Genomic DNA, 21,298 nt, shown 5'->3' on the forward strand with positions numbered 1-21,298 from the left:
GCATTTTCATGACCCGGTAGATATGGCTGGTGTAATCTCAGATGCCAGAGCCCACTGTGGCTATCCTGCCCCTATCATGGACATGGCTGTGGAGCACTGTCCAGCTCCTCCATCCCAGCCCAGGAGATCTCAAAAAGAGACACAGCTGCAGGAGCAGAGCTCATGGAAGGAGAACATGTGGAATGCCACAGCGGAGCCTCAAGAAGTTAGAGAGAGCAACCTGTATGAACAGTTTCAACGCACCAGCCACAGGACCAGGCCAGTCAATGGAAAACGGCCCGAGTGGAACACGCGACAGCCCAGCAGGCCATTTGTTCCTGCGTCTGAGCGGTACCCACCAGGCCTGCGTCTGCACCGACAGGAGAGCCGCTTGCGCAGGCAGATGGAGCTGTTGACATTAGTAGAGAGGAATGCATACTCCAGAACCTCAGCTCCATTACCACAAGAACTTGCAACCAGCACGTCTCTGTACATGAAGGTATGGAAGTAATGTTAACCTCTATGATCTGTGTTTGTGAGCAACTGCAGCTGGAGAAGATCATGTAGGTTTCAACTGAAGGTTTCCGCAGATCTGATATCCCTCAGGCTCCATGTCTCTATGGAAGGCTTAGATTTGATAAGACATTAAAGGTGTTCTAAGCAATGCTGGGTAACGTCACTTCTGTTGACTTTCAAACAAAACAGAAAACTAGCTCGCTACTTCCTCCCCCTCCCTCCCGTGCAATTGAAACTCTCCTAAACGCGCATCTCATGTGTGATTTGCTGGAACAGTTTGTTATGTTTTTATGGGCTTGGTTTGCCCAGGTTGTTTTTGTTGCCGTTTTTGGAGCCTGGGCTGTCCACAGAGATTGCGTTTTTTTACAGTGTATTCAGGACACAGGCAGCTAGCGGATGGTGAGGTGATGTTTGCTGTAAGTGACATAAAATGTTTTAGCTTAAAAAAACGTGTGGCATCGCTTAGAGCGCCTTTAAACTTTAAAAAATAAATATGAAACATTTTCTTTTTCTTTATATTATATATGATATTAATATTTACTTGACCATATCTGATCATAGTTGACCCTTCACAAAGTCCCACCTCCCCTTAGTTACTGTTGCTAACTCCGACAACCTCAGACTAGAACTTTTGGAGACCCACGGACCTGATTTCATTTAGAATCTTTTTGAAAGACTCCAGTAGCTCATGGAAGGACATGTACAACATTCAAATTCTAGTTTTGTTGGGTGACAAACTGTTACTTGGGCGGAGTGATTTGCAAAGCACTGCTTCTTGGGGTTTGAAGAAGTAACACCGGAGCTTTTCAGGTGCTGCTTGCAAATCACTCCACCCAAGTAGCAGTGCTTCGCCTGAATGTGAACATAGTACCAAGTCTGTATACGCTTACAAAACGGCTGTGTCTCATTTGACATTGTTATTTGTACTGTACACGCTGTAACTATACAAATCACAGCATGTAAATAAGAAAATGTTGGAGTTCTTAAGGGTGTGTCCATGAGAGGACCAGGCGGGGGTGACACATGCTACGTCACTGATTTTGATGAAACTTGGACAGTTTGAAGGGTCCACCTAAAAACTCAAAAAGCCAAAATAGTACAAAATTTGAAACAACCCAGGGGGAGTTAGGCCCCCATGCTTGAAATCCCTCCTGCTGTCAGATTTAAACACAATCCATAACAATCCATGCCATCAAAGGTCCATCCAAGGTTAGTTTAAAACTGAGTTACAAGGCGTAAGGTGTGACTGGTGTCAGTCCAGGACTGCACGTCTCCACTATGTCACATGCCTTTTGGCGAGTACCCAAAAAATAGCAATATTCAGACCTGAATATCTCCGATGAGCAACCTCCTTTTTTCAAAATTCTTTCTGCACATGAAAGGGCCATCCGTGGACTTCATAAATCAAAAGAAAAATGCTCGTCCTTTTTATTATTTTTGTCGCTGTAACCGCCTAAATAGTGTGATCCAGCCAGTGATTTCAAATACATATCTATTTCAATGATTGGTTGAAACATAATGTTTAGGTCATTTATGGACAAATGGATATATTATCATCAATCATGTCTACTGATCAAATCCAAGCTAGATTTAGGCCTAGTCCACACGTACCAAACCGATCTTTTTTTCCTCCGTCTTCCCTGGAACCGTATCAAGAATATTTGCATCCAAACGGATCCATCTCAACACAACTCAACACGTTACTTCATACCCCAGGCCTATAGGTGGCACTGTTTCTTTACAGAAATTGACCAAAACTTGCCAAACAGACAGAATAGGCTACGACGAAATGGCTAGTGCAAGGAAACCAGAATTGTTTGTGTGGACTGATGGTGAACTGTCAACTGTAAAACTAATAAACTTTATTTTACGGTTTGTGAAGGGTGCAGTCCCGTCCTTTATTTGGCTAACGCAGGTAGGCCTACTAATCACCTTTACTTTCTTTGGTTGTAGGATAGTCCGTGATTCACATTAGTTTTGGCTATCACCGCAATTAGGCTACTAAACGCAAGGCTTACCCAAGTTCTAGGCTATTCTGTCGCCACATTTATAATATTGCTATAAAACCTTCGTTAGTAACAGTCAATACGTTTGCCTGCATCAAATCGCACATTTGCATTCAGTGTGCTACCATCGGCTAAACGTGAGTTCTAAGCGTCTTTGTATGCTTATATCTGATTTCACTTTAACTGTGAATGCATGTATATATGTTGTAAGACATGTAAAATAAATGAATGACACTGGCACTAGGCACAAATTAATGTGGCCTAAACTTACACCGCACTTTCCTAATAACTTAAGTTCTCTCGCGTCACTGACGGTAGCTAGAATGCATAAAAAACACCGGGAAAAACAGTGTTCAGTCCACCAAGTCATAAGCTATCGGCGCTGCGCAGCACCAGTTGTGATATTTATCTTACGGAGTGTAATCGTAGGTAATGTCATGTATGAAAACTAGTATTGTTAGGCAATACTATAAGTGCAAGTCCAGGGCAGCTGAGGTGTGGCGATGACATCATCGATACGCAAGCAGGATGTGCGGTTTTGCTGTCTAAACGAATTCAAACGGGCTACAGTTTCAGAAAAGTGCGGTTTCGGGCAGTGCGTTTACAGGATTCGTTTGGACGCTCGGCCAAGACGAAGCAAAACCTCTGTGTTTAACCTAAAAAGCGTCTCCGTGTGGACAGGCCCTTAATGTCCTAAGTACAATATATTCCTTAAGGTAGCTCAAAATAACATCATTGGTTGACATACACCAGTATACCCATAGGTCCAATATTTGCAAATGTGATATCTCCAACATATCTCAGGGCTAGAAACAGTCACTTGGATTCAAATAATAACTTGTAACATTTTGGTAGCCAAAGGTCAAAGGTCAAGGTCACTGTGACCTTATGTATATCCCTTTGTGGTGGATAAATCTCAAAAAATCCCTGACATAATTTCATATGTGATACAAATATTCACTTTGACTCACAGATAACAAATATTTGAATCTGGTGGTCAAAGGTCGAGGTCAAGGATCTTGCATTCTTGAGAAAATTGTATATCATAAATGCCTGTAGGGATGTTTTTTCAAATTTGGTACAAATATTCACTTGCACTTTCGTCTTCGTCATTCATCGGTGACCTCCAGAAGGCTCAACAGTGGGTATCTGGCATCTCAGACCCAGCTCCCTCCACACTCATGATAGGTTGTCTACCAACCAATACCGACACATTTTTTGGTAATTTGTCTTCTTTGCTGTGGCCATTTATGATCCGATCAGCAACACAGCCAAGCAAACTGCAGTCCCTTGATGTGGGCACCCACAAATACCAACAAATTCTTCAGTTAATCATCTTTTTTGCTGTGGCCATTTATGATCCCATCAGCAACTATACAACAAACAAAACACCAACCCTTAATGAGGGCACCAAGAAGTACCACCAAAGTCGTAATTCCTCTTCTTTGCTCCCACAGTTTCTGATCCAATCAGCAACATAACCAGACCAACTGTAAGCCCTTGATGTGGGCACCCACAAATACCTACTCATTCTTCAGTCAATCCTCTTCATTGCTTTGGTGGTTTATTATCTGATAATTTACATACCCAGTCAAACCGCAAGCCTTTGATGCAGACACCAACAAATACCAACAAATATTTGTTGCTATGGCCATTTATGATCCGATCAGCAACATACCAACATCCAAGCAATATCATAAATTCTCTAGTCATTCCTCTTCATTACTGTAGACACTTATGATCTGATCAACAACATACACAGCCGACACGCAAGCCCTTGATGTAGACACCAACAACTACCACTCCAGAAACACAGCAGCAGCGTCTCAGAGTCAATTCAGGTTACAACATGACCCCAAATACCATGTGAGTGCCATAGCCATTGGCTTGCCTTTTCAGCAGCCTCCGATATTTGTTACAGCTCCTTTCAGTGACCATCCTCAAAAAAAGTCTAACAGAAGTTTTGTGGCTGATTTATATTTGTGAACTATTTCACTATTCACTAAAAAATATTTTTACAACTTGAACATGATATCCTGGAAACACAGAGTATTGTTATTATTGTTATTATCACATGATAATAACATTGTTATTTTTCATGTGATAAATGGTTTTAACATTGGAAAATGTTAATCTAGCTTGGCATTACTCCATTAGCACTGTTCTATCAGCCCAACACAGCAGACAGCGGTCATATGCAGGAATTAAAGTGGGAGGAACGCAGTTCCGCCATCTCGGATAATTTAATAATAAATATATTCTTTCATACCAACGATACAGCGCGATTATATTGTTAAAATAATTGGGGAGTTAATTTTCGTGTGTACAGAGGTGACCAAGAAGCTATCAATTCTTGTCCAAAAAGTATTGCTACACCACGATACTCAATATGTTGTCCAACGGTGAATCATTTTTCCCCGTTGCACCGACACTGGATTTTAGGGTTCCCCCACCTGCCAAATCCCACTTTAACCACTGGTCATGTGGCATGCAATGGAAACAGATTCACAAGTAATGTACATTATCATGTTTTCAATGTTTCAGACAGATTTCCTTGGGAACCTAATATGAAGCTAGGTGGTTATACCATATCAGAGTCTCTGCTTTAAAACAACTTGTACTAATAAGCAGGGTCTACAGACATGTTTTTACGATGGATGGACATCGAGGTACAGTAGGCTACAAAACAAGTAAAGCCCAGTAGAGTACTGACTGACTTGCTATATACGAACACCCAATACCCATCCATAGTAATCATCATGTCCTTGTCCACTGGGTAACCATCATGTCCTTGTCCACGGGGGCAGCCGTGGCCTACTGGTTAGTGCTTCGGCCTTGTAAAGGGTTGCCGGTTCGAACCCCGACCAGTAGGAACGGCTGAAGTGCCCTTGAGCAAGACACCTAACCCCTCACTGCTTCCCGAGCGCCACTGTAGCAGGCAGCTCACTGCGTTGGGATTAGTGTGTGCTTTACCTCACAGTTATGTGTGTTCACTGTGTGCTGTGTGTGTGTTTCACTAATTCACGGATTGGGATAAATGCAGAGACCAAATTTCCCTCACGGGATCAAAAGAGTATATATACGTATATACTTGTTTGTAAAAATCTCCATTTTGGATGTCCATAGATCCAAGAAAACCAGCATTCTCTTTAGAATTGGGCTGGGATAAACGATTATTTTTTGAACGATTAATCTAGCTATTCATTTTTTCAGTCTGATTCGATTTCGATTCGATTATCGATTATCTCCCCATTAATTGACTAATAGCAACTTATACATATTGATTTACATATCTGAATGAAAAAAACATGAATTCCTTAAGTCCACTTAATATGTGTTTATTGCTCTTAAGATTCCAAAATAAAAGACTATACAAGTGCAAAGTAATGCATTCTTAGTCAGAGGTAGCATTCAGCTCAGTTCAGTAGTGTATAGGTCTAATTGAGTCCCTGTCACTTAAAGACGACGTTCGTGAGGGAATCCTTGCAATTAACATTAACACAGTTAAAACGCTGCTGATGTGTGGATGCAATTCATAACGTAGTTCAAATAACGGTTCGTACTTCTTGGGACAAACACTTTTGAGTCTTGGAAAACACTTTTCCATTTACATCGGGATTTTGCAAACATTCAGAGTCAATAAAATGAGCCCTACATGAGTAACGAAATTGACAAGCAGATGTAAGTAAGCATGCTAAACTTGACATCCGAACAGTATTCTAACGTTACTGCTTGATTGCATAACTTAACTTAGTTTGGTCTCCTCAGTGTACTATGTTGTGATGAGACCTTAGCAGAGTTAACTTCAATGCAGCAGTTTTGAACAAATTTGCGCAACATGGTCATGATGCTAAGCGGATTTAATAGCAATTTAGCCCGCCGTGTTCTATGCAATGCTTCTACTGTATGTGGCAACAACAATCGTGAATATTTTGTTAAATGCACATGCAGAGGAGGGGCAGCGGGCTCTTTACAAGAGAGAGTGGCTGGGGCAAGGAAAGGCTGCGTGCGTGAAAAGCACAGCTCAATGATTTCGTGGCCCCCAGCCACAGATTAGTCAACGTCTGAAACACTGAAGGTGTAAAATTAAAAATGTTTAGCGCAACACATTATGCTTAACGAATTGACGCGCATATTTTGCGTCGACGTATTTTTTGCGTCAACGTCATCGATAACGTCGACGCATTGTCCCAGCCCTACTTTAGAAGGTTTTAAAAAAAATATCTGTGTGGGCTAAAACACTGTTTATGTGTGGACGAAAGACCCAAACATAAAATATCTGGTTATGTGTGTACAGGGCCTAGGCCTAAGTTGTGCTAAATTTGAAATAAGTCCCTCAAGGTGTTTCCAGGATATTGTAAAAATACAGTAGGCCCATGTGGTTTTTTTGAGAGATCACAGTAACATTGACCACTCAAATCTAATCAGTTCATCTTTGTGAGTGTAAGTGACTGTGTGTGCCGAATTTGAAAGAAAAAAAAAACTTCCTATAGGCATTCCTCACAAGAATGTGAGGTCACAATGACCCTGACCTATGACCTTTGACCATCAAATTCAAATTAATTTGTTATCTGTGAGTGAAAGGCCCTTTCCGAAACTACACTCTCTCCCTAGCCACTTGCACTCCTAACCAAGTGTTAAAGGAACACGCCAACATTTTGGGAAATTATCTTATTGTCTCTGCCAGAGTTAGATAAGATGATACATACCCTTCTCATCTGTGTGTGTGCAGTACCTCAGTCTGAAGCACCCACTGTTAGCATAGCTTATCATAGTTCATTGAGGTGAGCAGTTCCAACTAGCCTATAGCACCCAAAAGTGATAAAATAATTCCAACATTTTCCCATTTACATGGAGAACTCGATTTAGCTGTAAGTGTGATTCCCACCTGAGTGCACACCGTAACTTAGGGGAGTTGGTAGGGATTGGTTTCAGAAAGGGCCAGTGTGAATGTTTGTATCACATTTGCAATTATGTCAGGGATCTTGACCTTTGACCTTTGACTGTCAAAATCTTACAAGTTATTATTTGAGTCCAAGTGACTGTTTCTAGCCCAGAGATATGTTGGAGATATCACATTTACAAAAATTAGACCTACGGGTATACTGGTGTATGTCACCCGATCATTTTGAGCTACCTTAAGGAATATATTACACTCAGGACATCAAATGTAGCTTGGATTTGTTTAGCAGACATGATTGATGATAATATTTCTCCATTTGTCCACCATAAATGACCTAAGCATTATTTTCAACCAGTCATTGAAGTAGATATGTATTTGAAATCACTGGCTGGATCACACTATTCAGGCGGTTACCACGAAAAAAATAATAAAAAGACCGAGCATTTTTCTTTTGATTTATGAAGTCCACAGATGGACTTTTTCAAAATTCTTTCATGTGCAGAAAGAATTTTGAAAAAAGGAGGTTGCTCATCGGAGATATTCAGGTCTGAATATTGCTATTTTTTGGGTATTCGCCAAAAAGCATGTGACATAGTGGACATGTGCAGTCCTGGACTGACACCCGTCACACCTTACGCCTTGTAACTCCAGTTTTAAACTAACCTTGGATGGACCTTTGATGGCATGGATTGTTACTTTGTTGTGTTTAAATCTGACAGCAGGAGGGATATCAACATTTTATGCAATTTTGGGCCTTTTTTTGAGGTTTTTTGCCCTAAAACAAGGAGGCGGTCCTAACTCCCCCTGGGTTGTTTCAAATTTTGTACTGTTTTGGCTTTTTGAGTTTTTAGGTGGACCCTTCAAACTGTCCAAGTTTCATCAAAATCGGTGATGTAGCATGTGTCACCCCGTCTGGTCCTCTCATGGACACACTCTTAAAAGCTTGCCCATTTTACTCCGGAGTTGTTGTACATTGGAGAGGAATAGGCCTAGAGCTAGCAAGGACGTTTTATGAACTTGCCGATTGTGTGGAAGTTGCTCACCAGCCTGTCACCCAAGTATGGAGACATTCATGTTTGGCACTGTAAATAAGCAAACATAGCAAAATACATAGAATACAAAAGAATCTTTATTTATCTAAGGGACAATATATTGTCCGCCAGTCATTATTGGAAAATAAGTCCCATCAGGGAAAACAGGACCCTGATGCGAACTAGTCTCTTGTACTGTCATTGTATTTGGTAAATAACTTTAGTACTTGAATGGTCCACTCTGTGAGCTGTACCATGCCAACAGTGAGCAACAGACAGCTCATCCAGATGGATTTCTCACCCTGGCTGGGGATTTCAACCGTGCAGACCTAAAGACTGTGTTTCCAAAAACACACCATCACATCACAGATTACAAACCCAGCAGCATGTCTGCTTAAGAAACTTAATAACTTCTTTGCATGCTTTGATGCAAACAACTCCTCTTCATGACCAGGTTCTCTGCCTCTCTTTAACCAGTGTGAAGAGATCCCAGTATCTATGCCTGCAAAGCTACTGGTCAAAATCTTCCACACCTTTCTGAGCTAGGCTCTTGTCCCTACATGCTTCAAAGCTACCATAATTCCATCCAGCTTCAATAACTACTGTCCTTTTGCACTGACTCCCATGAAGTGCTTGTAACATGTTTAAAACTATTGTGTGTTACATCAACACTGAATGAACTTGAAAGCAGAGTCTTTCGACATTAGATTAGGTTACTTGCAAATGCCGTTGTTCATGACCTGACAGTTCCATGGCAAGTCGTTTTAACATACCTTATGGTAAGCCACCTACACTGGATAAACTTGAAAGGATTGTGTGTACATACAAGGATACAAGGATACAAGGAAGTTTATTGTCACATGCATATAGTTACTGGAAGTAAGAAATGCAGTGAAATTATGTCTGGTGTCAGCCTATTTGTGCATTTATGGGGGGGGGGGGGTGTAAGTATGTTGGGGATGTGTGTTGGAGAAGCTTCCTGATGAAATAATGTGCTGTGTATGTAGGGGAGAGGGGGGGGGGGGGGGGGGGGGAGTGAACTGCAAGTATGGTGAAGGGACTTACTATTGCAAGCAGAGTACTGTATGTATGATGTATGTGAGTGATGACAGTGAAGATGTGTGTGTGGGCGGGAGGGGAGTGGAGCAGTGACTGTGGGTGTGTAGTGTGTGTGTGGGTAGGTGAGGGCAGTGTGCTGTAAGTATGTAGAGGATGTGTGTTGGAGAAGATCCTGAAGACAATGTGCTGTGTATGTAGGGGGGGGGGGGGGGGGGGGGCAGTGTGCAGCAAGTATGTAGAGGAGGCTTACTGTAGCAAGCAGTGTGCTGTATGTATGTGAGCTGATGACAGTGATGATGTAAGTGTGTGTGTTTTTTTTTTGTGTGTGTTGGGGATGGGGGGGGGGCAGAAAGGCTAGGCAATCAAGGACATGCGTAGATAGATGGAGGAGAAATCAAAAATAATAAATAAAAAGTTCTATGGAGATGTGCAAAAGTTGGAGAAAGTCAGATATGTGTGTGCGTGTGTGTGTGTGTGTTTTGACGTGTGATGAAATAAGAAAATAAATAAAAGGTCTGTAGCATAGGGAGAGGAATGTAAAAGTGCTAAAAGTCATGTAGGTGTGTGTGTGTGTGTGTGTGTTGGGGGGGGGGGGGGGGGTCATGAGTGCTGAGGAGTGAATGAGTGCAAAGTCAGTATAGTGTGAGTTCAGAGTTCGGATGGCCTGGGGATAAAAACTTCTCCTGAGTCTCTCAGTTCTGGCTTTGTGACTACATAGGCGTCTTCTTGATTTCAGCGGTAGGAATAATCCATTGTTAGGATGAGAAGAGTCCTTCAGAATCTTTTGGGCTCTTAGGAGTACTCTTCTGGAATAGATATCTTGTAGAGCAGGGAGTTGAGTTCTTATAGTACGTTCAGCTGAGCGCACTACTCTCTGCAGAGTACTACAATCTCTAACTGTGGAGTTCCCATACCAGGTGATGATGCTACCAGTTAGAACACTCTCAACCGCTGAAGTGTAGAAGGCCTTCATGATGGATGTAGAAACTTTGAATTTCCTTAGCTGACGAAGGAAGTAGAGTCGTTGTCTGGACTTCTTCAGAACATATTGAGTGTTAACAGTCCATGTTAAGTCTTCAGTAATGTGGACACCAAGGTATTTAAAACTTGTGACTCTCTCTACAGGTTGCCCGCTGATCATTAGTGGGGTGTAACTGTAGTTCTGCTGCTGCCTTCTGTAATCCACTACCATTTCCTTGGTTTTAGTGATATTCAGTGTCAAGCTGTTAGATTGACACCACTGTGCCACCTCATCAACCTGATCCAAGTAGAGCTGTTCATTGTTGTTACTAATCAGGCCCAAGATCACTGTGTCATCTGCAAACTTGATGATGGAGGTATGACTACTGTTGGCTTTGCAGTCATGTGTGTAGATGTTGTACAGCAGTGGACTCAAAACACAGCCTTGGGGAGCACCAGTGCTGATGGTTAATGAGTCAGATGTCAGACCCCCCACTCTAACCACTTGTGAACGGTTGGTTAGGAAGTCAAATATCCAGTGACACAGGGTGGTGTTCAGTCCTAAGGCCTTCATCTTTGTGACCAAGGTGAGAGGTACTATCGTGTTGAATGCTGAACTAAAGTCAATGAACAGCATCCTCACATAATTCCCATTCCCCTCCTCCAGGTGAGTTAAGGTGGTGTGCATGAGGTTTGAGATGGCATCCTCTGTAGACCTGTTGGCTCTGTAAGCAAATTGGAGGGGGTCGAAGGAGGCAGGGAGGGATGAGCAGATGATGTTTTTCACAAGCTTCTCAAAACACTTTTATCACTGTAGACGTCAGGGCTACTGGGCGGTAGTCATTCAGACATGATGGACTTTTGTTTTTCGGTACTGGAACAATAACAGACTGCTTGAGGCAAGTAGGAACTGTCTCTTGAGCCAATGATGATGGCACATCCGTGGCAAGCTGTTTTAACATTTGAATTTATTATGCTTAGAAGATATTGATAGTAAATTGAATATAACAGTTCAATTTCATGTTCAAATTTGTCTTATCAATAAAAAAACAATAAGCAATTCATGCTTTAGACCATTTTATTGTAGAAACACAGTACTGGTTCAGGCACCGTTTTAAAGGTATCGATTTATTCACCGTTATTGATTAAAACTCAAACAATACCCAACCCAATTGAGCCTTTTGGCCTGCACCTCAGACTAAAGGACAGCTCACCAGGCTGTCAGGAGGTTAAACTCTCTCCCCTCTGCCACCTTGAAGACTGTACTCTAACTTTGGACTCTCCCCTGTCTTCGAATCCTGGAAGACTGGACTATCATACTCCAACATACACATACATAACACACACACACACAAATAGCAGCAGACACTCTGCAAATGAATACATAATGTGCCTTTTCATCTCTTATATTGCTTGTGTATTATTGTGCTGTTGTTTTTACCCTATCGTGGGCGTGAGAGAAATTCAACCCTCTATGTCTTGTACAGCAGAATTGACAATAAAGTTGACTGTCTTGACATTTTTAGTAGCAGTAGCCTACTAATTATGCTGCATGTTACTTTTACATATGAATTTTAACATTTAATTTGATATAATCTAGAAGCCATACCTTTTCTAATCCCAACAATACAAGTAATTGTTTTTTCTAACTTCAGGAAGACATTTCTGATCAACCAAAATCTCACTCCATGGTGGTCCATGCTGAGAGGTAAGTGGTATAGCTGCTAAGATGGAGCCCTGTTAAATCCATTTCACCCCAAATTCCATTCGTTATTTCTTTCCCCAAGATTCCATCATGATATGAATCAGAAGCACAACACCTGTTACCAGTGGCATCAGTCATTATTTGATTTTAATTTCTTGAAACAATAATAAATTACTGCAGTTGTTAGAAAAGAGAAGTTGAGGCGAGAAAACTGTCTGACTCTGATTCTAACATCTGTCTAACTGACTGATTTTTTGCTTGTGAATGTCTGGTAACTTTGTTATATACACTTGTATTGTAGATATGTACAACACAGATGGAATATGTCCTGTTGATTTATAATTAATTATCTCCAGTAGGGTGTGCTGTTCCCCCATCCCAACCTTCGAACTCCACCAACAGCAGCAGCTCCAGGCCCACAGTTCAGCCAAAAAGAGTTCAGAAGGCTCTTGTGATGCCCCCCCTTCGCCAGACTATGTCCCCTATGTACGCACAGATGAGGTCTACCAGCTAGACCCCTTGGCTATGCCACAGACACAAGAACCTCAGAGGAAACAGCAAACAGGTTTGTGAATATGTACGCACACTCAGCCTTCACTCTGTCGCCAAGATGGATTAGTCAACTGGATTTGTGAGTGGGCATTTGTGAGATCAGACTGTAGCATCAGCTACTTTAACTTGACATAGTCTAGAGTGGAGAAGAAATCCTGAGTAAAGAAGGTCCACGGAAGTCTACATCAAAGCAACTATGCAGAACCACAGCTATTGCAAAAATAGTATTAACCCTTAGAACCCGATTGACGCAAAGTGCGTCAAAAAACCCACCCTTTCTTCTCTGTTACATTGCTCCACGACTGTTCATCACAACGAGATAAAACCTTTATTTTATGACAGAGAAGAAGTGGGGCTTTCCAAAGAGACTATGCACTTGCCTGTACGATCAAGTATGAAAATTAAAAAAAATCATGAAATTAAATAAAATTGCATCATATTTAAAGTCTATACTTCTCTGCGTTCACCCGCGCACCCATTACTCTCGTTTGAATTACTCGCGAACCCGTGATCGCATAGATATGGCAAGCATATCAGATGAAAGAGGAGAAACAGGGCTATCCATTGGTACCATGGATATCGATCTTTCTGGCTTATAAAAACAGACGAAGTGACTGCAAAATATTAACGTCATGTACACAAACCAACGCTGCACACCCATTACTCTCGGAGTAATTACTCGCGGACCCCTGATCGGATATATATGCCACGTATGTTAGATGAAAGAGGAGACACAGAGCTATCATTTGATACCAAATACATCCTTCTGGGTTATAAAACAGACGAAGTGACAGCAAAATAATAACTTCATATAGCTGGACTTACCCCACGTTTTTGTCTGTTTTTGTGGCAAAGCATGTTTATAATCCAACGCTATCGTGTGTTTCTCTATGGCAAAACATGTTTATAATCCGGTTTTGAGATCCTAGCAAATTCCTGCATGGCATCCAATTCAAGGCTCACATTGCATCCCAATTTGTTCAACAAAGAAACACCTTTTTTTGCCTTTACTTTGTTCATGGCAATGCAGTAAAAAGTTGAGAATCATCATGAGTGCATACACCATAGTCACACATGCTAACAGGCAAACTTGGGTCAAGTCAGGTCAGATCAGTTCGTGTCACAGATATGGAGCGCAGAATGGTCATTTTTCATCGCTAAATAAAAAATGGCATTTATTTCCGTAAATCACACACCATATATTTCTGTAAATGGCTCAGCCCCAGAGTATCCCTCCAACATGGCAATTATATTGCCCGTTTCAGGACAGCCTGCCCTACACACACATGAAATGCATGTAGAGCTATGAGCTTGCTGTGGTGAGATATAGGTCAAAATATAAGAATTTTTATAATATGATTTTTATATTTTAATTCTTTAAAAATCAAAATAAAATCAATGCTAGTGAAATGAAATGATGGCAGATCCGGATAGCCTAGACTCTGCTGAAATAAACTATATATAATATGTGTGTGTCACTTACAATGACCAGAATAAATCCTTATGAATAAAGGTAGTGAAAATGCCCTAAAAACAGCTTAGGGTTCTAAGGGTTAAAGCATTTCATTCATTTGATTTTTTTTTTTAAAGTATATTTTTTTGGGCTTTGCCTTTATTTGGACAGGACAGGGGAGAGTGAGACAGGAAGCAAGTGGGAGAGAGAGATGGGGTGGGATCGGGAAATGACCGCAGGTCGGATTCGAACCTGGGTCCCCGTGGTCACTCGGACCCGTACATGGTACAGGTGCTGTAGCCTGCTGCGCCACAGCGCCCCCTCATTTGATATTTTTAACACAAGGAATTATGAGAATAATATGTAAATTAAATATGAATTAATCAATGAGTTCATCAAGTCGATTGCCAAGTGTGCTCTGGAAATTCACAATTAAAAAAAAAAACATAGTCCAGTCCATACAACTTCATTTCAATTTCAAAAGAAATACTGGACTATGTTTTTTTTGTTTTTTTTAACGGCGACGAAATTGTGAATTTCCAGAGCACACTTGGCAATCGACTCCTACGGACTTTCCCCTAAAGATGGCAGCAAAGATGGCAACATTTCCGGAAAGGTACTGGCCTGATGAAATTCATTCTGGACTCTCTATCCGACCACATAAAGACCTCGGGATACTTCAGTTTGGCTTTAGGGACCCTCTACTCACTACCACGTAAGTGCAATGTTGTTTGCACTTACTGTAGAAGAGGTATAAAACTGTAGAAGAGGTATAAAACTGTAGAAGAGGTATAAAAATAGCGTTTTGTAGTGGCGAAATAATATGCCCTTCTCACTTCCACGCTGTTAGATTTTAGTGGTTTTCTGTATGTCTTTGTTTAATACTGCAGAAACTGCGGGGACAGGACGTTTATTGTAAGCAGACAGAATGTTGTCACCTTACAATAACAAATGGTGTACCTAACTAATTGTTCCCCCACAAGAGATATCTTAATTGAATAAGGCTATATCACTACCCGCTTCCCCCCCTCCAATTTGAGCCCAGACATGAATGTATATTCTGGTATTATAATTAGCCAGGAGTTTCCCAGATCTTTGCTTCAGTTTCTTACCTTGGCTTCACCTTGCAACATTGTGCTGTGCTGTGCGTACAACAGGGTTACCAGAACTCTGTTGTTACATCCAGAATAAAGAACTATTCTTTCGCAAGCCAGCCTCAAGTTTTACCTACTCTTAACTACACTGGAATCTACTCGGTCAACTGTGTCTCCATTTGGAATTAAGGAGACAGTTTTAATAGCATTCTTCAACGCTAACGAGCTTTGACTAAAAACGGTAACATCGAACTTTCTCAAAACACATCCGAATGATTTGGATGTCAACTCAACGTATGTACTCCCAATCATCCGTAAATTGATCTAAAGTGTATTTTACTCCGGATAATTCCTTTAACCTATTCCATTAAGATAGCTAGGTGGCTACCATGCTCATACTGAACTTTTAATGGCAAACTGCAAACAGAAATGTCACGCTAGCAACAACTCATTACATGTTTCCATTTCCTAACAATTCTAATATTAATAGCTTAATATTGTGCTGATAATGTGGCAAACAAAGGCTAGAGTTGGATCAGCCTTATCCTTTGTGAGCAACAGCTGGCAAAAAGACGTTATGAGAACCGTTTAGACTCTCTTAAAGTCTTAAAGTGACAATGCACCATTTGACAATGCTTCAAGTTCAAATTGTCAGAATTTCTTAAAAAATAATAATTTACACTAATAAATTATGTAAGTTATTGGCCTTTTGTTTTACTTTAGTTGTTTGTGTTTTTTAAAAAAAAAAATGTACGTACGTAAATTTACGTACCCCTCAAAAAATGGGTAGCTGCGCCCCTGTGTCCATGCACCAAACTGTCCTTTTTCAACAAATTAATTTATGTGTACATTTAGTGACTGTATACTCATCGGCCTGCAGATGGTGTTGTTGAGCGAAGGGTTGTTGGTAGAGGATGATGAGGAGAAGAGCTACAAGGCAGGACTGTCTCGCACACACTCTCTCTCACAAACAAACACACACACACACACACGCACGCACGCATACACACACACAAGCACACACACTCATATCCACAGGCTAGACACACACACACAGATACGCACACACAAAAAAACACACATGAACACACGCACAGACATGCACACATGAACACACACACGATTAGAGCCCAACTGATTCATTGCCGGGCTGATATTAGGCATTTTCCAAACTAACGGTATCGGCAATTATAACGGCCGATAATTTTAAATTCAGTAAAGGAAGACCGAATATTGATCTTTCATTTAGGCTGCATTTCCAGTATTGGTGTTACATAGTTTGTCCACCAAATGGCGCTATGCGGTACATCTAGTTAAAGGAGAATTCCGGTGTGATATTGACCTAAAGTGTATTGAAACATGATACCAAGTGTGAACGTATGTTTCATAGCCCATCTCGGCTTGTCCCCTGCACTCCAAAATCTGGCGCTAGTTAGCCGATGCTACCAACAGCTTTTTCAATAGTGGTGCTTCGGCATCGGGCTAGCCATGCAAATAAATCACTGTTTTGCACCCATTTACGAGGCTCAATGTATCTCCACACTTCATTGGTAGACTTCCGAGGGCCCTGACATTTAAAATGAGACATTGAAAACTTTGAAAAAGCACTGGTAGTTTACTTACAAGACGATTTATACAGACAGTATCTTCACAAAGTTTAGCGTTTGCAGCCATCTTGAATTTGGCTTATTAAAGGACAAATTTGCTTAAAGGAGAATTCCGGTGTGATATTGACCTAAAGTGTTTTTAGGCCAAGGGGACAAGCCGAGATGGGCTATGTGACATACGTTCACACTCGGTATCATGTTTCAACACACTTTAGGTCAATATCACACCGGAATTCTCTTTTAATGCAGTGGCAGTCAAATTTGCTTGTTTTCTTGATAATATGTCTTTGCTATGAGAATTTACTGATGTCTTCTGTGTGGACAGTTGTGGCTAGCAGTAGACAAAGTACACCTGTTGCTGTTCGAGACCCCCTGCTGCATCCAGAGCTGCTCAAGAACCGCGAGAGGCAGCAAGCCATCCTCAAGGGCCTTTCTGAACTCCGACAGGTATGAAGACACATAAGCCAAATGCACTTTAGTCCATTTCCACTGTGTAATTTGAGCTCTACCATTCCCAACGTACCGGTAATTATGTACTCAAAGTGGCATTGAACTCATTTTATGACCTTATTGTTACCTTGTATGAAATGTTAAAAATTAGGCCATGGACAATTTACTTGTTAAGGTTCATTGCTTGATGGACATCAGCTCTTTGTTCATTAACATTTGTGTTAAATTAAGTTCTACTTTGATTTGAAACGAATGTATTCCAAGTACATTCTACATTTCATCTTTTTATAATGACGCCATAGAACTCACTACATTTTGACTGTTTATACAAACGGTATTGATCAAATGTGAACACAGTTTGTGCCATTCAGAAGGGCAGTGTCTTATCAGTATTTTTTTGTTTTGTTTACAAAAGTAAAGCTCTCCTAAAATTAAACTGAAAAAGAATCAGGTGTGGTGGATTTCTATGACTTAACGGATGCATGTATGGTTTTTATAAACTTTGATATTACTGCAATTATTATGAGACTTCAAGGCCTGTACACATCTTAAACAGACCAGACCAGCAGTCAAGGAGTGGGGTGAGGGAGTTCACAGTGACACCTGGCTGGATGGTCGAGGGGGTGAAGGAGTTCACAGTGACACCTGGCTAGATGGTCGAGGTGAAGGAGTTCACAGTGAACTAGATGGTCGAGAGCGAGAGGATGATGTAATTGGATGATGTAATGGTGGTAACAGCAAGGCCAAGTAACAGGTGGCAAGATAAGAAGCCCTGTTACAACTGGAAAAAACCAGAATCTGGGAAAAAACCCAGAAGGAGACAGTTTTGCATATAATTTATGCATGATGAGACAATGGGTTCCACCAATAGTTGTAACCTTGGTGGATGCTGATAGGCCAACAGGTGTCTTTCGAGGGTGGCGAGAGGGCCCAACCCCAAGGTTAAGGAGTATAAAAGATAGGTCGTAGCCACCTGTTAGTCAGTTCTCATCGGGGGCCGCCATCTGATGACATCTCACCTCACCCTATTGCTTGACACCTGGTCTGAACATTGTTTAGACTGGATTATCACTGCAATACGGTGAATAAAGATTCAGCAGTCTTCAGAGATCTCCTGTCTATTCTGTCTCCTTTGGACGCTTTGTCCCAGAGTGCTAATTAGTAATAGTCAAGTGATAAATTGCTAGTGGATTCGAAAGTGGACTAGTTTTTCCACGACACAGGCTTCCACACTCCATGACTGTTTTTAAGACTAATAAAAGTGAGATGAACAATTTAATTGGTAATTCCTTTCTTTTCAAGCTATTTATGGAGGCCAGCGTGTTACAGTAAGGTGCTCTCAATAATGTGTTAAGATGAGGTTAGAAGTGGACTGTATTCTACCATACACAATCCTTTTACCCAAATGTGCCTTAATCTGTTGGGGCTGGGATGTCCTCCACAGGGTCTGCTGCAGAAGCAAAGGGAATTGGAGACCGGTCTGAATCCTCTACTGCAGGGTCAAGGACCAAACATGGCGGCCCACTTCTAGCACAGGCTCATCGGCTACTTAGGAGTTCTATTTTCTAAAATCCGTCAACAAGCACTTTAAACAGGACAAAATCATGGAAGCGTTTACTGTACTTGCATTTGCACTTTTTACCCTCAACCTGTGGTCATAAGGCTGCTGTAAATGCTACTGAATTTATATTTTGTAATTTGTATGAATGTGTATATTTTTGTGGCACTTGTGGTATCAGTAACAATTATTGTAGACCATCAATGAACATGAAACCATTTGACATTGTCTGTGACTTTTCTGTTGAACAGAATACTTGGACTACCAACCAGAAGTGTGTTGTCTGATCAGACTTAAAATTAAGTATTGATGTGAAATAAAGTATTTTAATAGTACCTTTTTGCTTTATTACTTGAATGGGAAAATGTGGAAGGACCTACATTTACATGTAAGCCATTTTGCTAGTCACTTTTATTTCTGTCATAGGGAATTCAGGCAAAGGGGGTCACCACTACCAATTGTGTTGGCAAATGTTCACTACGCTATATTATTCTGAAGACTATGTATCTCCTCTGGACATACTTCAAGAACAGGGGCCTCATTTATAAAATGTTGTTATGCACAGATTTGATCTCAGACCGTGCATACGCTCAAATACACACTAATGCTCAGATTTATATAAACGGTCTTTGACGTGGAGAAGTGCTTGTCTCCACGTCAGGTGGAGATGATCTCACATATTTCTTGCAGGCTAAATGCACGTCAATGCCATTTACGCACCTCCTGAAATTCGGAAATGGTGTTTAGGCACCTCTAAATTCTGTTTATCCACCTATAAATAGCATAAACAATTCTAAATTAAGCTTATGCCATTTTACAATTGTCTATGAATTTATACTCATAAATTGTTGAACCTTCCCTGCGTAACAGTTTGTCCATATTGCGCTGCATTATGGTGTCAGTGACCAATCGTCTTGCAGCAGTCAGCAGGAAGCGTCAAAAATTAGTCACACCGCATGTCATGTAAATGAGTTTGGATAATGGATGTATTTTTTAAATGGATATACACCAATTTCTAAAGCGTCAAGACAGCACCCCTCATACTGAATATGACAGAAAAGGGGAGGAGCATCTCGCTGCAGACTGCGGGAAGGCGGGGCTTGACATCAAGCCCAGCCCACATCCAAGTCAGCCATGTTTTTTTGTATTACGTCACGCAGTTTAAAATTGCTGGCGGTGAGAGGGAGGCAGTCATCAGCAAAGAGAGCCAGGACTCGCAACGAGACTGAGCGAGCTGCTAGTGCTACATTCTACAAACCAGCAACACTGCAAAACACGTTTTATTCTGTAATTCAACACGTAAACTGTGGATTCAAACCAGTGCAACAGCACCAACGTTTCCATAAGAACGCCGTTGTCACATTACTCGTTCGTCAGATAGGAACTAGCTGGCTAGCTAGCCAGCAAAGTTAACCACCCAGATGGCAAGAGGCTGGCGGCGGCCCACCGGTTTAGCTGTCGCCGGCGGACCGCTGAGTTTTTCCACATCGGTTCTACCGCGGTCCGCTGGGCTAACGAGCCGCAGCTTTGACCACCTTTATTCATTTATACGGCGGACTGCCGGTGGCCTAACGTTACGTTACCATCGCGGGTTGCTGACAAGTAGCCTATCTAGCTGCTTGCTATCTGGGCAGTAGATATATTTGAGATGAGGATATGTCTAGCTTGATCTAACCGGTTAACGTTACACAATGCATGCTTCTGGTTCACCTGTTGTTAATAAAGCAAAATCGCCCCTTTGTAGGCTACATTTGGTTGTAATGGAGAATTCTTGCTGATAGTCCATGATAATGAAACAACACACCGTTCTACTTTTAAGGGCTAAATTAAATGAAATATGGCTCGTTTTCCGTTTGAACACATTGTCATCAATATTTAAAATTACAATTTTTTTTTGAATGTGCATGTTATTGTTTCAAAACCGGAAATCAAATTAACGAAAAAGTACACAAACCCGATTACAATAACTAGTCTAGGCCTAAATGAAAAATTCACTGTGGTTGCATGAAATGTCATTTGTGTTTAGCCTACATCAGTGGTACCCAAACTACGGCCCGCCACCTCATTTTGGGTGGCCCCCCAAAACATGTCCGTGGTATATAGCAACCGGCCCGCACGGGAGTACGCTCCGCCTTAACAATCTTTGGTACGACATCGTCAAACTATAACCTCCGCAATTTCCCCTATTCATTCTCTATGGCGAGTCTTAACAGGACACATGTAATACTTTTTTTGTCCACTGGTGGTTGTTTTGGCGCTGTTTCGCGTTTGCCATCAAAAACGGAATGAAATGTAGTCCTACCTGCAAACAATGTAAGAGGCCTATGCTGACTGCATCAGTGCTCAAAGTATTCTAAAAGTTTATCAATGAATTGTTAATAACTAACTAACTTATATTCACTACTGATATATTTTTAATCTTCAT

General features: G+C 41.3%; 1 protein-coding gene across 4 annotated transcripts in view; it reads left to right on the forward strand.

Annotated features, from left to right (window-relative positions):
- The window catches only part of ccdc66 (coiled-coil domain containing 66), a 35,733-nt gene extending 16,525 nt beyond the window's left edge, over nucleotides 1-19,208 (forward strand). For 3 of the 4 annotated variants that reach the window (XM_042089992.1, XM_042089994.1, XM_042089995.1), the window contains 5 exons: nucleotides 21-478; nucleotides 12,110-12,162; nucleotides 12,516-12,724; nucleotides 17,191-17,312; nucleotides 18,760-19,208. In XM_042089992.1, the coding sequence (XP_041945926.1) occupies nucleotides 21-478; nucleotides 12,110-12,162; nucleotides 12,516-12,724; nucleotides 17,191-17,312; nucleotides 18,760-18,846 (929 nt within the window). In that variant the 3' untranslated portion in view covers nucleotides 18,847-19,208. The remainder of the gene's footprint in view (nucleotides 1-20; nucleotides 479-12,109; nucleotides 12,163-12,515; nucleotides 12,725-17,190; nucleotides 17,313-18,759) is intronic. The other variant, XM_042089993.1, reaches the window with a different exon arrangement.
- The last annotated feature ends 2,090 nt before the right edge of the window (nucleotides 19,209-21,298 follow it).

This window comes from Alosa sapidissima, chromosome 4 (assembly GCF_018492685.1).
Source record: "Alosa sapidissima isolate fAloSap1 chromosome 4, fAloSap1.pri, whole genome shotgun sequence".
NCBI classification, from domain to species: Eukaryota; Metazoa; Chordata; class Actinopteri; order Clupeiformes; family Clupeidae; genus Alosa; species Alosa sapidissima.